Raw genomic sequence first — 14,496 nt, 5'->3', positions numbered from 1 at the left:
TCCACAGTCTGTTTGGAAAAACCCCTCCAAGGTTGCACAGCAGTGCCTCCTCTATACACAGACCCATCACTGTCTGAGGTTTGTTTCATAAATACTTCTCCACTCTTGGCCAACTCAAAACCATCTGCCATAAACAAAACAAAACCAGAGACCCTGAACAGGAGCCACCCCTTGGGGAAGGCCCTGGAGTTATGACTGTACAAGGCCGTCATGCCCAGGGATAAAGAAGGGACTGGCAGCAAGGGTAGTCTCTACTGACAATAAAGGGAATACCCCAGCCAAATTCTGCCAAAAACCAAGCTGTCATGCCTGGTAGGATAGAAACCAAAAGCTGTCTGGAAAAAAAAGAGACTGAAGTACAGGGCTGGCTGCTTGGGTGAGGGACAACTGGGGAGAACTATGGGAAGAATATGGGGTTCTAAGAGACGAAGAGGAAGTGAAAGAGGAAGAAGGCCTTGTTACCAAGAATGGAACAAAGCCAGGGCAGAGCAGAGCACAGCTGATGGAGAGCGGAAGGTCAACCTGACCCTCAGAGGACGGGCTAGCACGAGCCTGGACCCCGCAGCTGAACGTGGCTCTGCCTTGAGTACACCCTTCATTCCTCTGCACTCTGTGAAGGGGTGACGGTAATCCCTACGTCACAGAGCAACTAGGGGAGAAACTGCACACGAGGGTGCCGTGAACCACACCTGGCACGCAGGAGCTGATCGATACATTTTTAGTCAGTTGTTCACTCTGTGCAGATTGAAAAATATTCAAGAACTGGAGATAAGCCCTAAGCCCTGTGTAAACAGCATCACTGACAGGACCCACCCTCACTAAGCTAAGGGATAGAGTATTCTGATGAGACGTGGCCCAAAGTCAGAGTCAAAGAAGAAACCGGGAGAGAAGGGTGTAGGATATATATGCTCCCAATTAGCATACAGCCTCAGAGCCCGCATCCAGCTCTTGGGAAGAGCCCAACATGTTCTGCAAATAAGATACTACTGAAGTAGCTATTAAGGACTGTATAATGAAAGCCACCATTTTTGGAGATAATATTCATTTCTATGGTCACTCATCATACTCCCATCATTTATTAAATGCTTACTACGTATCAGCATAAAACAAGGATATACAGGTTATATATAGGAACTACATTCTTCATTCAATATCCTACACGCTAACTGAAAAAAAAAGACCAAACTCTGTAGTCTAGTTCTTAGACCACAACAAGGAGTATGTGATACCCTGAGGAATTTCTAGGTAACAAAAAAGACCTCTACAGTTACAGACCTGGAGGAAGGTTGGTCTGGAGAGGAGCATTCTCAGCTGAGGGTCGAAGGACTGCAGCAGGAGGGGGAAAGGCACTCATGTGGAATTGCCAGACCAGTGTTTAGGGGGTCATTCACATGGACCCTGACTGACCCAGCTCGAGTGGGGACCCTGGGCTGGGGGGCAGTAAGACACAAAGACAAACAGGACTGGGGAAGAGTGAGAAGGTAGGTTCTGAAGGCCTGAGTTGAGAGCTTGGCCTCAATCCAACCAGTGATTGATTCAGAGCTCACCTAAGGCTCTGAGTAAGGACATAGCAGGTCCTGAGAAATGGCCTGAAAAGTGTCTGAATAGGGGTTGAAATATAGATGCAAATTAATCAACAGTGAATTCATACGCCAAATAGTAGAAAGCAGACTGCTCTTGTTTGGAGACAAATATGCAAACTCACATGCACCTCCCAAAATGTTTCAACTCACCTGCCGATCCATTTCATGAAGCCGATACTCAATGGCCCGCTCCACATACTCCTTCCTGTTGGAGAATGTGAGTGGGATACTATTCCCACCAGGGATTATAGGAACCATTTTGCCATCAGCGCTCTGGCCAACAAAAGAATCAAGAGGAATCATCTAAGAATACAAGAAAAAAGAATTTACTCCATGACAGAAATGACAACAAAAAGTGTGTTTCACACAAATACAGCAAATCAGCAACAAAATCAAAAACTTTAAGGATAAAAACAAGGCAACTGAGAGAGCTGGTCAGGCTACTTGATCAGCAGGGAATGTGCTGACTAATCTGGCAGTGATTAAAAACTGAGGTTGAATCCCTCTGGCTCCAAACCAGGTTTGATGAACTCTGGTCACACAAGGCCTCCCTCTCCTCCTGGGTTCTCTCTGTCCTGCACTCTACCAGGCAGAGAATGGGATCAAAAGGGAAGGAGCAGAAGCTGGGTCCTGGTGCTGACTCTATCTGTTAGCAGCTATTTAAACTGCTGGGGTTGAGCTGCCAAGGACAGCAATGGGCTATGGCGTGGGTCAGCCAGACAGCAAGTAGAAGACCGCATCTGAGTTTTACACGGAAAAATTCTAGTCAACACCAGCAGTAACATGGACCAGCCAGGATGTACCTCATGGAAACTCTCCTCGGTAATCCCGCTGTCTTCAATGTGAAGAATGCTGTTGAGGGTCTGCACGTAGAGCAGGTCCACCTCCTCCAGGTCTTCCAGTGTGAGTGGGACGCAGCACAGCTGTTTCCACACCAGAGGGGCCAAGTGGAGGTCCAGAGGCTTCTTTGTGCGAATGGCAACCCCCATTAAAATGCCCAAGAACTTAAACTGCATTAGGTGCTCATCAAGACAGGCAGAGGGGTTAAAAAGGAACCTGCAGAATTAAAGGAAATATTTCAAACAAAGTTTTCCTCATTTCTATTAGAAGTAAGTTATCAAACAGCTATAGCATTAGTCATTAGTTACATGGGGCTACTTAACTTAGTGGAATGAAATTTAAAATTCAGTTCTTCAGCTCCTCTAGCCACATTTCAAGTGCTCAACAGCCACATGTGGTCTGTGGCTATTGTTTTGTACAGCACAGGGACTATAGTTTGAAATATTTTTGGAAGAACCAAAAAAGGATAAGTGAAAGATCTATTACTTTTTAAGCTGTCTGCTCAAGGATGCCCTATTTCCTCAAATCATCTCATTTATCATTCACAAGTCCATGAAGCAGGATTCAAAATAAAAAAAAATTTGACAAATATAGGAATAATACACAATTACAAATATGAAGTACTATGATACAGCATAGCAAAGCTTTTTAATGAATTTTAATTCATTGAGGGGCGGCCATGTAGGCCTTCAGAAACACAAAACAAATCTGGTTTCATTACCAAGTCTGAGTTTCCTCTACCTCTCTATATTATCCTTGAGTTGGTCCCATAATAAACAACAAGTCATGATGGAAGTGCTTCAGCTTCCTATCTGTAGGAGATCTGTGAAAAGGGAGTACTTACAGTTCCTATTCCTTAGAGTTAGTGAGGATTCAATGCGATAATACATGCAAAGCCCTTAGAACAGTGCCTGGCATACTGTAAGCACTCAATAAATGTATTATTGCAGGCAGTCACCTGCTGACTGCCCTTACCTGTCCCTATTGTAACCCACTTCTGCAGTAGCATTGGGAGAGGGTATAAGAAGGTCAACAATACCAGTTTCAAGTTCCTGGAGAAGAAAGAAAAACATTTTTTTTTTTTAGACATGACAAATGCATCAAGAAAATGAACCAATTACATTAAAGGTCATACTGAAAAGACATATTGAAGAATTTGTAATGCTAGATGACAACCAGCTATCTCTACAGTCATTTCTGTGGTTGTAATTTGAAACGAATTTAGGAACTTCTCCATGTAGAAAATATCCTGCAGTATGTAGAGCTACGATGAAAAAGTAAATCCAGGCAGGAGCTGGGGTATCTGTGAGCAGGGTAGAGTGATATTCAAACAAACTTAATAAATGACAGTCAAGTATTATTTCAATCACAGGATTTATCAGAAAACTCTTGGTACCAGGCAAAGCTGGAAGGGTCAGAGCTGATCTGTGGAAGCAAAGCTGCCAGTGCAGATCTTAAAATATGAACTGGTTCAAACTCTTAAGACTTATTTTTCTCATTTTCCTGGCAGTTCTACTTTATTCTAAAAGCACCAAAATAAATTGGAGCTCATGGGTGGCCCTGGATTTGTCTGGTAAATAAATGCAAACGTGTGGTGTTGCTGGTTCCTCTGCCAGTGTTATGCGGCACAGCAGATGGTCACTGGTAGATGGCACTTATTCAGTAAGGTATCGTCACAAAGTTTCACAGACTCTTGCAATAATTCACCTCTACATCATTAACAGTATGACTTCATGCAAGGCTCACAAATGCATTCTTGCTTACATTTATAAAGACATGCCAGACAGAGTAATCACTGGAAACAGTAAAATGGCCAGTGCTTGAGTGGACAACTCAGCAGGGACACTGCATGAATGTACCTGGCACATCTCTGTGATCGTGTCATCAAACACTCCTCCAGCGTCATCAGCCCCTTCTCCAACCAGCTTAACCTTCCACGCTCGGGAGGGCAGGCGGAGGTCTGATGCATTCAGTTTAACTACTTGTCTCGCTATCTGAACAAAGATGGGCTTACACTTCCGTCCTCTTTAAAAGAAAAGGAAAACGGAGTGAAATACAACTCTTCCAAACCACAAAAGTCACTTGAAAACATTTTCGCATCAATGAATGAACAGGCCAGCTTAACAACAGCCAAACACTGTGCGAGGCCCACTGTAACCACACTGGGTACTGATATAAATACTGTTACTATCCTACTTTACAAGTGAGGAAACTAAGGCTCACAGGAATTAGTAATAACATCCACCTAAAAAAATGCTAGTTAGAAACACATATGCATATGCTAACCTGGTTGATATCCTCTTTACAGTAATTTGAGGTCCATAGTTTTTGCCTTGAACCATGGTTTTTCCTATAGAGCGCACCATCGGGAGGGTGTAGACTCTTGGAGCTAACAGAGGCCGAAGCTGTCCCTGCACAATGCCCCACGTTCCAGCATTATAATGAGACGTACTGTTCTGTAACAGAAAGTTAGCTTAGCAGAGACGGTTCAAGCTAAGGCTTAAAAGAAATAACACTTCTCACTTTTAGAAATGTACTTTAAAAGCGTAAACCTGAGTATTAGTCATTATCAGCAACTTTTTCAAAATATGTTTTTCTGATAAAACATAATTTTCAAAAACTTAGAAAATACAGAAAAGGACACACCCACAAGCACACAAATAAAATCATCCATAATCCTACCATATGGAGACGGCCCCATGAACACTTTCATCTATTTCCTTCCAGTTTCCTTCCTTTTCGCATTTTGTTCAGCTCATACAATTTATACGATTTTCTGCTGCTTTTCTCACTTCACTTTATATCATAACATTTCTCCCACTCATTACCAACAGTTTTCTAATGCTCTGTTTAGTGCTTCACAGTATTCTGTTGCCTGGTTGATTATATAATTCTAACAATGATTTGCCAGATCTGTCATATGCTCATGACTGGTTACCCAAAGGATTCTTGACTGACAGATTTACAGACCAATACACATTGTGGCAGGCATGTCTACACATTAAACAAACAAACAAACACAGCCAGCTTGCCTTCTTCCTAAATTACTAGAGTGTTCTATAAAGGCAATCAAATAGCCAAATTTACTTTATCTCCCCCACTTACAAGAGAGAGCAAGAAGTCTCCTAAATTTCTCAGACTCACTCACATAACCACCATGACTGTGGTGCTAACATCTTTCTGTGCTTAAGTTTTAAAATCATATACTAGATTTTGTAGAGAATACATGCTTAGGCATTCATACTTCCTTGAACTTTGGATAAACCAAAACACAGAAGGAAGACCACTCTGTGCCCAAGAGCATGACTACCTGTATCTGGACTGCCCTTAAATCAGCAGTAAAATGGGCACAGAACTGCTGCCCCTTCTACATCTCTTGAGAGCTGAGAGTTAAAAGCATTAGCCTTGGAAGAATTTTCTGAAGGCTAAGAAAAAGGCCCTGGGACCTAGCGAGCATGCCACGGGCACTGCTTCTTCCCACGCCAGCATGTTACCTGGTTGTTGGGGCTGAGGTTCAGGAGCCTCCAGGACGAGTACATGAGGTCAGAGAAGTGGTAAAGCAGCCGGAGCCTGGCCCTCGCGGTGTGAATGCTCACCTCCCTCAGGGCCCCGTACTGGGGCGGCACTGCGTCGGGCAGGCCCAGCTGCAGGGGTACGGACACACCTGCCCAGGATGCAAATGTACACTTGTAAAGGAAAATGCATTGTTTTCATTTGTAGTGTTTTGAAAAATTTCAAACGTACACAGAAGTTGAGATAAGTGTACAATGAATACCAATTCCAACCACCTAAATCTGATAATCAATATTTTGCTATATTTGCTTTATTATGTATTTAACAATTCCTCTATCCATCAATTCACCTTAATTTTTTGATGTACTTGTGCTGGTCTTTAAAAACATCTTTTTATTTATCATTATGAAAATTTGTTTCTTCCTCCTTTAATTTAGTTTCCCATTTAACACTGAGACTTAAACAGTCCCTTCACAAAAAAACAAAAAACAAAACAAATTCTTTCTTTCATATTCAGTAACTGTCATCTTCATAATAACACAAGATGTGGGCCAGGACTAGGTAGGCAGTTCTGGAAAGTGGAAATGGGTAATTCAGCAGAGCCACCTCCCACACTCCCCAGGGATCTGACAGAAAGTGACCATGACAGAATGAAAGATACAGGCCTAGGACTCATGGAGGCTTTCTACTAGGAGCATAAGAGCTCTATAAAAGCACAGACTACAAGGACAGTACCCGTGGTTATCCTCTTACACAAATGCACAAAAGACTAAGAATGAGATACTCAACTTATTTGAGTTTCCTGTAAGTAAAGCTTCGTACAGCTCAATTCTCAGAGGCATTTTCCTACTATTACTAAAAGTTAACACTTGCTGAGCACTTTTGTGTGCCTGGCATTGTTCTAAGAGCTTCACATGAATTGGTTCATTCGCTCCTATAGCTCTTTACATACAATAGGTGCTATTATTACCCTCCTTTTACAGACAAGGAAACTGAGTCGCAATGTCACTCAGCTCAAAGTGGAGGAGCCAGGATTCAACCTGGGCAATGTGGTTCCAGAGTTTGAACCTTTAGCCCCTACGCTGTATGGTCTTTGTCCTGAAGCAGAAGAGGAAATCCCACTGGAAGCTGAAGAGGCCCCTGAGTACCTGAAACTGTCAGTACACGGGCAGCGCTGATCATTCTGGGTTCTATTAACCAGAAACCATCTCCTGCTTGTTTGAAATCTACTTGGCAGTCCTACCTCACTCTCTTATGGTATCTAAGAGAAAATAATCTCCATAGGGAGTGCTTCCCAAAGACCCCTCTAAGAAATAGAGAGGTTCCCAAAAAGGGATGAGAATGCTGAGCTCCCAGGCACAAGGTCACTTCAGGGACGTTCTAGTGCCTCAGATGCCAGAGGATGGTTTTAGAAAGAGCTTGAGGGTCTGGGGAATAAATAGCCCAAATATGAAGAAATGCATTAAGAATGATAAATATCACACTTAAGGCAATGGTTACGTTTGTGGGGAACAGAAGATGGATCCAGTTGCTGAGTAGGGTGTTAACTACACAAATATGCATTTTCTTTTCTTTATTTTGTTGTAGATCTATAAGGATGTCATGATAAACTAAAAAGAAAAACACACAAAACATAGAAACAGCCAATTAGTCCTGCCACACCCTGGAGTAAAATGGTTAACAGTCTGGTTTTTTTTTTTTCCTCTGTCAATGTACAGACAACATCATGTTTCAATCGGTTGACTGGGGTGAAGAATTTGACAAGCGATCTCAGGGCTTTTCACCTTTATTCCTAACAGCATGTCTTAGAAAGCTACAACTCATCACTTTTACATATAAAAAAATACTTAGTTATACTTAATTGGTGCTCTAAAACTATACATTTTGCTTGCCTAAATGGTATTTTTCTTTTTTGGGGGGAGCAGAGAGGGAGTGCTTTGTAATGAAACCTGCAGGAGAATCATCCGCTCTGAAAGTGTTCACAGAGCTGCAGCACAGAGTGCTTTGGTTGTGTGGGGGAAGGTTTGATACTTTCAGAATGGTGCCTGGATGCAGCCTGAGGCTGTCAGGCAGAGTGTGCAGCTGGCGACTGCTGAAGGAGAAGCTGCAGGAGCGTGGACATTTCACCCCTCACCTGGTGCTCTTGGCGGGACAGGCGGCGCTGTCCATGCAGCACTGTGGCAGCGGCCAGCCGAGATCTGCCGAACATTTTTCCCCTGCAGAACTGTTACCAGGGTTGGTTCTCGAACGTGGTTGGTGTGGCCTAAGCCAAGCTGGTAATAAATTACAAACACACAGATTCAATTAGAAAGAGGAAGAGAGGAAGACAAGATGACAAGATTTGTCTTCGATGGTAGCAGATATAAGTAAGTTATTATCTGTATCAAGCAACAGCGACAAAATGATGAAATTAATTCTGATTTTCTCTAACAGAAAGATCCTCACAGCTTATAGTGTCTCCTAAAAACTGAGCGGCAACAAGGCCGAATTTAGCAGAGGAGTCTTAATGAATGAAAACATCTTTGGATTCCACTTCTGGAGAGGAAATAAATTCTTGGAAATTAAAAAAAAAATTTCAGAGTGATCTATAGAGCTTTCCCTTAAAATACATCGGTTTCTTGATTTTCAACATCGATTGCCTATGTAACAATACATAAACAATCATAAAAACATACACAGAAGCAGATTCTCATCTCCAGATCTCTGTTCTTAGAGTCTGATTGGGACACCCAGTGTTTTAGAGGCTGACCACCTCAGTGTCTTCAGCGAGGATCTTGTCAAGGCCCTACCAGGGACCTCCCAAAGGTGTCTTCAACATCAGCCCTCTCCTCATTAAGACAATGTGCAACCACAATGATGAGCGGATTTCTCATCTGTTAATATAGTGATAAGGAGACCACAGAGCCAAATGAGGCTACTATGAATGATACTGGACCTGGAACTTGCAGGCCCCTGGCTCTAAGGGCAGCCAGATGCAGAGAAGATTTATGGAGGAAAGAGATGTGGCTCTGCACATGGACCTGAAAGCCAGTGTCATAACAGACACCTCAGACATCCCCCACCAAAGTGTCTCCCTCTGCCATATACATATACAGGACAGGCTGAACACATCAACATCTTGAGTCTTTTCTCTACCTCTTAGAGTCTCGGTTTGCTCCTCTGCATAATGTGGGTAACAAGACTTTCTGCCCAAACACAAACATACTTTGTACACTGTTCTATTATAAAATATAAAAGTATTGTTGTTTCATTTTTTCCATTTTCCAGATCAACTGATGTTCCTAGGACCTAACCTCATGTATTATCATAGTGAAAACAAAGATAATGATGACAGTAGCAAATACTTACATATGGCACTTACTATGTGCCAGGCACTTACCAGTGTGTATACACACACGCATACACTCATTAATTCCCTTATCCACTTTGCTATACTGTCACATTTTTTAAAAAACCATGATAAAACACCTACTTGGCCACAATCAAGAGAGAGACAAGCATAACTAGACTCAATCAACAAAATGGCAGTGACGTACGTGAGGCATCTGGGTAGGAATTATGAGTCTCCTCACTTATCCCTTTGCCAAAGGAGGAATGTGGTCAGATTTCTAGAACACGAGAGAGCAGCAAGCGAGATAAATAGCTACCTGCCCTTCTGAGTTGCTCCCCCAGGCATACACATCTCCAGTCGATGCCAAAGCAAGTGTGTGCTCAGCTCCAACTGCCACGTCTTCGATGACCACTCCAGCCAGGACAGGGATTTGCTGCGGTCGATTGTGGTTGCGAGCACGCCCCTCTGGCAAGCCTATCAAACGATCTGAAAAAAATCGCAGGAGGACATTTATGCATGGCACCCCACAGTCCTTTTATGTTTCCTAACGAGTCATTTAATGTCTACAGTGGTATGCCAGTGGTGTATATAACTCACTGGGGAAAAAGCTGCTCTTCTGGGAAGGTATACTGGATTCTGAGTGAATAAAGTTTGAACCTATTTCTCTGCAAAATGTCAGTCTCCTTATTTATAAAAATTAATAAAATTAAATTTTAAGTTAGTAGCTTATTTCAAACCAAAAGGCACCTCTAGCATCCTAATGCTTGAGAGGACTGGCATTCAGTTCACCAAGGCCCTAAAGTTCTTGCATTCTAAGACAAGACATCATTCAACCTGTCTTGTCCTCAACTTCCTAGCCAACATCACTCCTTACCTTTGCTGCCAAACTTCTAGAAAGCGCAGGCCAGCCCCTGCTGCTCCACATACTGCAGGCCTGTTTGGCTTGGCCTTCTGCAGCCGAACTTCCCCTCTTATCACTGCACTGAAACTGTACTCTCAGAAGTCATGAGTAGCTCCTAGCTGCCCACTGCAGCAGCCTCTTCTCCGGCTCCAGCCCACAGAGCTCCATCTCACCTTCTGATAATGTGGCCTTGCAACTTGGGCCCCTCAGAGACTCTGCCCTATCTGGCTCACCGGCTACCTCTGTCTCCATCTTTTTAAAGTCATCTCTCCCAAGTCCTCTTCCTGTGCTCACCTGCCCTTTACTCACATTTTTAAGAGTCCTATCCTTTACTTTTTTCATTCCACACTCTCTCCCTGGATTTCTTAGAGCCTATTAACATGGCTTTAACTACTACTATTATGCATCATGCAAACCTACATCTCCATAACCAATCACTTTGGAGTTCCATATCCAAACCCCTAGTAACTTGCCATTCATGTATCTAGAGTAAATGGTTCCAATTCAATATAACTAAAACTAACCTCCTTACCTCTTTCTCCCAAACCAACTCACTGTCCTCAGTCAGTGGCATCAATGTTCTTCCAAGACTAGAAACTTCAATAATGACTTACTTCTTCCTCACATCTGCCTCACACACCCCTCAGTCACTACGATTTGCCAAGAAGTCCCACTTATGAGGTGAATATATTGCCATGGATTATGAATTTACTCAAGATTTGAATCCGGAATGCCTATGAATTCCTAAGACCTGAACCCCCAGTCCCCATGAGGGCCAGGAAGTGAGGCAGGACTGGAGGAGACAGTGTCTGTGGCAGCATGGCAAAGGCAGCCGAGAGGAGGAGGGGCAGGGCTCTGGCAGGGACTCTTCTAGCAAGAATGAAGGCTCTGGCATGAGGGGCCATCAATGGGAAGGAGAGTCTGTCCTTATGACAAATATCATGAAAGAGGAGCAGAAAAGCAGCTAATGAATGAAGGTCATAGTGGCCAATCATCCAGAATGAAAAATGACTCAATTTAGCGCACTTTCTATAAAATTGGAAAGCAAATATTTCCATAATACATGTGTACATAAAACAAGCAATGTAATGCCTGGAAAATGCCTTACCTTGACCAAAGGTATACACATGACCATCTTTGGTCAATGCAACAGAAAACTGGGTTCCACAAGCAACCTTTTTTATTCCAATTCCACAAAGGACATCAACTTTCTGCAAAATAAAAGTATAAGACACATACTTTGATTCTGCCTACTGGCATGTATAAACTCAGAGTATCTTCCAGTAAAAATACTAATATAGTCGCCTACCTGTTTCTAGCCAAATCTACACTCCTAAATGTTATTTTCTTGTATCGCTCTGCAAACTACTTGAATTTGGGGGAGTACTGCTAAGAGGGCAGGGGTGTTTGACTAATATCCCCAGGACCCCATGTGAAGTGGAAGCATTCCTCTGGGTAACAGAGACCAAAGAGAATCCTGTGGCCTTTTAAAGAACACTGCAAGACCATTAAAGCCATGGGCTGCACCCAGTTACTTTTCCGGCTTTCAGAGCTGACAATAACTGCTTTGTATGTTCCCCAGAGAGGGCTTCCTTGCTGTATGTATCCCTAGCTGAATATTCACCAGTCTAGCTATCAAGATGTCACAGAATAGATATGACAGTGAATATGGAGTTGAATAAAAGTTGAATATTTGTAAATTATGCTGCTTGTTAAATGTGTTAAAAACCCACATAGGAGGATTGCACAGGAAGTCTTCTAAAGAGCCAAGAAACCTATAATGTGAATAACAGCCTCTAATTTATTTGTTTATACACATGGATTTCCTAATACTTTTAAAAGGAGGTGCATACTTGTATAATTCAGCAGAAATAATAAGCTGAAATGGCAGCTGCAAGTATAGAGTTACAAAAGATTGTTCATGGTTCCCCCTCAAGACACCCTGGAGATACGTTTGTAACTACACCTTCTCTACATGGGAGGTGGTCTTACACTGTTCAGCCTGTGACAAAGACAGCAGCTTGTCCTTGCAGAATGTTTATATCCAGTTCAGTAATTAATAGCTTATTTAAAATCAAGATCTAGAATGCTGGAAACTTAAGAATAAGCAAAGAAAATTTCTAAACTTCATTATAAATGACCGAAAATGTTAAAGGTAAATTACTTCCAACTAAAAAGAAGAAGTGACAGATGAAAACTATACCGTCTGAAACCCTAGATTAAAGACAGTACTGACCTGAGGTGAAGATTTTGCAGTGGAATTTCCTAAGCCTAGTTTTCCATAGTCCCCATCTCCAAACGCCCACACCATGGAGCCATCTGCTGACACCGCCAAAGTGTGGTTTAAGCCACAAGCCACCTGGAGAAATAACAGGGTGGTCCATGAGGCAAATCACAATACCTAAAACACATGCCTATTACTGGGACCCTTTTCCTCCACTTCAGTGAAAAACTTGGCTATGTTTCCAAAACTTTTTATTAGTTTCAGGGCCTTCTATATATGTTAACCAAAATGTGTCAAGAAGAAAAAGTTCCTAATGTCTACAAACAAAAAACATAATTTTTTCCTTCAAAGTAAAATCCTTCCCTGTGGCTAACTCTGAATCAGAGAACACAAAAGATAGGAAAAAGTACCTATGATTAAAAAATACTCATTCATACCAAAAACAGTCTAAGGGATGCTATAGTAAAAGATAAAAGTATCTTATTTCATCTCCCTGTTAAGATACCGTCTCAATGTGTACAAGACAGGGACAAATACTGCTTAAGAGCGGTATCTACTAATGCTGCAATTCAGCCATCTACTTCCAGGCTCCAGAATAGGAGTTAGAAAACCTGTATTGTGTAAGGCTTTATAACAAGTTATATCCTGAAGGGGACTCTGAATATTCACATCCTGAATTAAGACATTCATTTGTTTATCAGTTATCAATTAGGCCAAACAAAATGCACATCAGGTTAAGTACAACTGGTGATTCTGGTCTTCCTAAAGGACGGTGTCTAAGTGCACACAGAGGAAATAAGAAAACTATGATCAGACAGAACACATTATTGACTGATTCCATGCCTGTCCAATCTGATATCCCTCCAGGGCAGTCACTCTCTCTGGGAGTTTTTTGTTAGAGGTGTTTCCAAGACCCAGACGACCGTAGTCACCATTTCCAAAGGTGAACAGTTTGCCATCTGAAGTTACCACTGCTGAATGTTTGAAGCCACAAGACATCTACGAACAGAACCAATAAGAGAAAAAATTTGAAGAAGAGGGTATACTAAGAAAGACATCAGTCACTTTGGGTTATTAATACAGCAGTATTCTTTAAAAAAACTTCACTCACAACTCAGGATCTTCAAGGCCAGTTATGTCCTATCCACCCATGTGGCCCTCCTGCTCCCCCAAGTCTCATCTACCTCATCATCCTCAGGAAGACTAAGGTAAACAGTGCCCATTGGAAGACCTAGGGCTACCCTTCAGCTACGCAGAGATAACTCAGACTACAGGAGCTAATGGATGGCGAATCTCTTTGTAAACTCCAAGGTGCTATGCAATTTTACAGTGTCATTTTAGATCACTAACTGATTTTCTAGAATATGTATATGAACACTCAACCTTTGTTGCAATAATGAAAGGTTGAAAGCAAAGCCTTCCATTTATCACTGTATCAAGAACTGTGGGCCAGGAGCTATAAACCCCACTGCCTTTCTTCCAAGGACCTTAAGCACTCAAGGCTGGGCCAACCAGCTGGCTCAGGAAGGAGGAATCCATTCCAACAGCAAAGCCCATTCAAACTCCTGACAAACTCAAGAATGAATCTGAACAACCAAAAACAATGGATCTTTTATGATGGGGTAATATATTTTAACTTCTGTTTCTCATTACCTAAACTTGAGAACTCAACACCTAGTATGTTTATAATCAGATGAACTTATCCATTTCTTGCCCGACCTGCACCACTTCTTCTCCTTGCAAAGCCTCGATCTGCCTGGGCCGCCGCTGCCTGTCGCTGTTCCCATGGCCGAGTTTGCCATAATCACCATCTCCCCAGCTGAAGACCTCACCACTTTCAGTCAGGGCCATCGAGTGCCCATCAGAACCACAGGAAGTCACCAGCTGGGTTACGACAAAGCCTAGAACAGAGCAGAAACCCAACAACAGTCACTACGTGTTAAAAGTCCCCTCTTGACTTGCAGCTGCTACAGAATGGCCTCAGAATCGAAAAACACCAAAACAGGACTACTGAAAAAAAGAAGTCTCTTTAGTTTTAAATAAAATTTGCAGCCATAATCTAGCAAATTGGGAATAGTCACGTAAAATAATGATGACAAGGAAG

At 42.4% G+C, this 14,496-nt stretch overlaps 1 protein-coding gene across 10 annotated transcripts in view; it reads right to left on the bottom strand.

The window, feature by feature from the left end:
- Positions 1-14,496, bottom strand: part of HERC1 (HECT and RLD domain containing E3 ubiquitin protein ligase family member 1) — a 204,735-nt gene that overhangs the window by 4,153 nt on the left and 186,086 nt on the right. For all 10 annotated transcript variants that reach the window (XM_074366366.1, XM_074366364.1, XM_074366363.1 and 7 more), the window contains 12 exons: positions 14,112-14,293; positions 13,236-13,391; positions 12,405-12,527; positions 11,277-11,379; positions 9,584-9,753; positions 8,071-8,209; positions 5,918-6,087; positions 4,710-4,879; positions 4,283-4,448; positions 3,399-3,475; positions 2,387-2,639; positions 1,734-1,886 (listed from right to left, as the gene is read on the bottom strand). In XM_074366366.1, coding sequence (XP_074222467.1) covers positions 1,734-1,886; positions 2,387-2,639; positions 3,399-3,475; positions 4,283-4,448; positions 4,710-4,879; positions 5,918-6,087; positions 8,071-8,209; positions 9,584-9,753; positions 11,277-11,379; positions 12,405-12,527; positions 13,236-13,391; positions 14,112-14,293 — 1,862 coding nt within the window. The remainder of the gene's footprint in view (positions 1-1,733; positions 1,887-2,386; positions 2,640-3,398; positions 3,476-4,282; positions 4,449-4,709; positions 4,880-5,917; positions 6,088-8,070; positions 8,210-9,583; positions 9,754-11,276; positions 11,380-12,404; positions 12,528-13,235; positions 13,392-14,111; positions 14,294-14,496) is intronic.

This window comes from Camelus bactrianus, chromosome 6, assembly GCF_048773025.1.
Source record: "Camelus bactrianus isolate YW-2024 breed Bactrian camel chromosome 6, ASM4877302v1, whole genome shotgun sequence".
Taxonomy (NCBI): domain Eukaryota; kingdom Metazoa; phylum Chordata; class Mammalia; order Artiodactyla; family Camelidae; genus Camelus; species Camelus bactrianus.
This window is presented reverse-complemented; position numbering and strand designations above follow the sequence as displayed.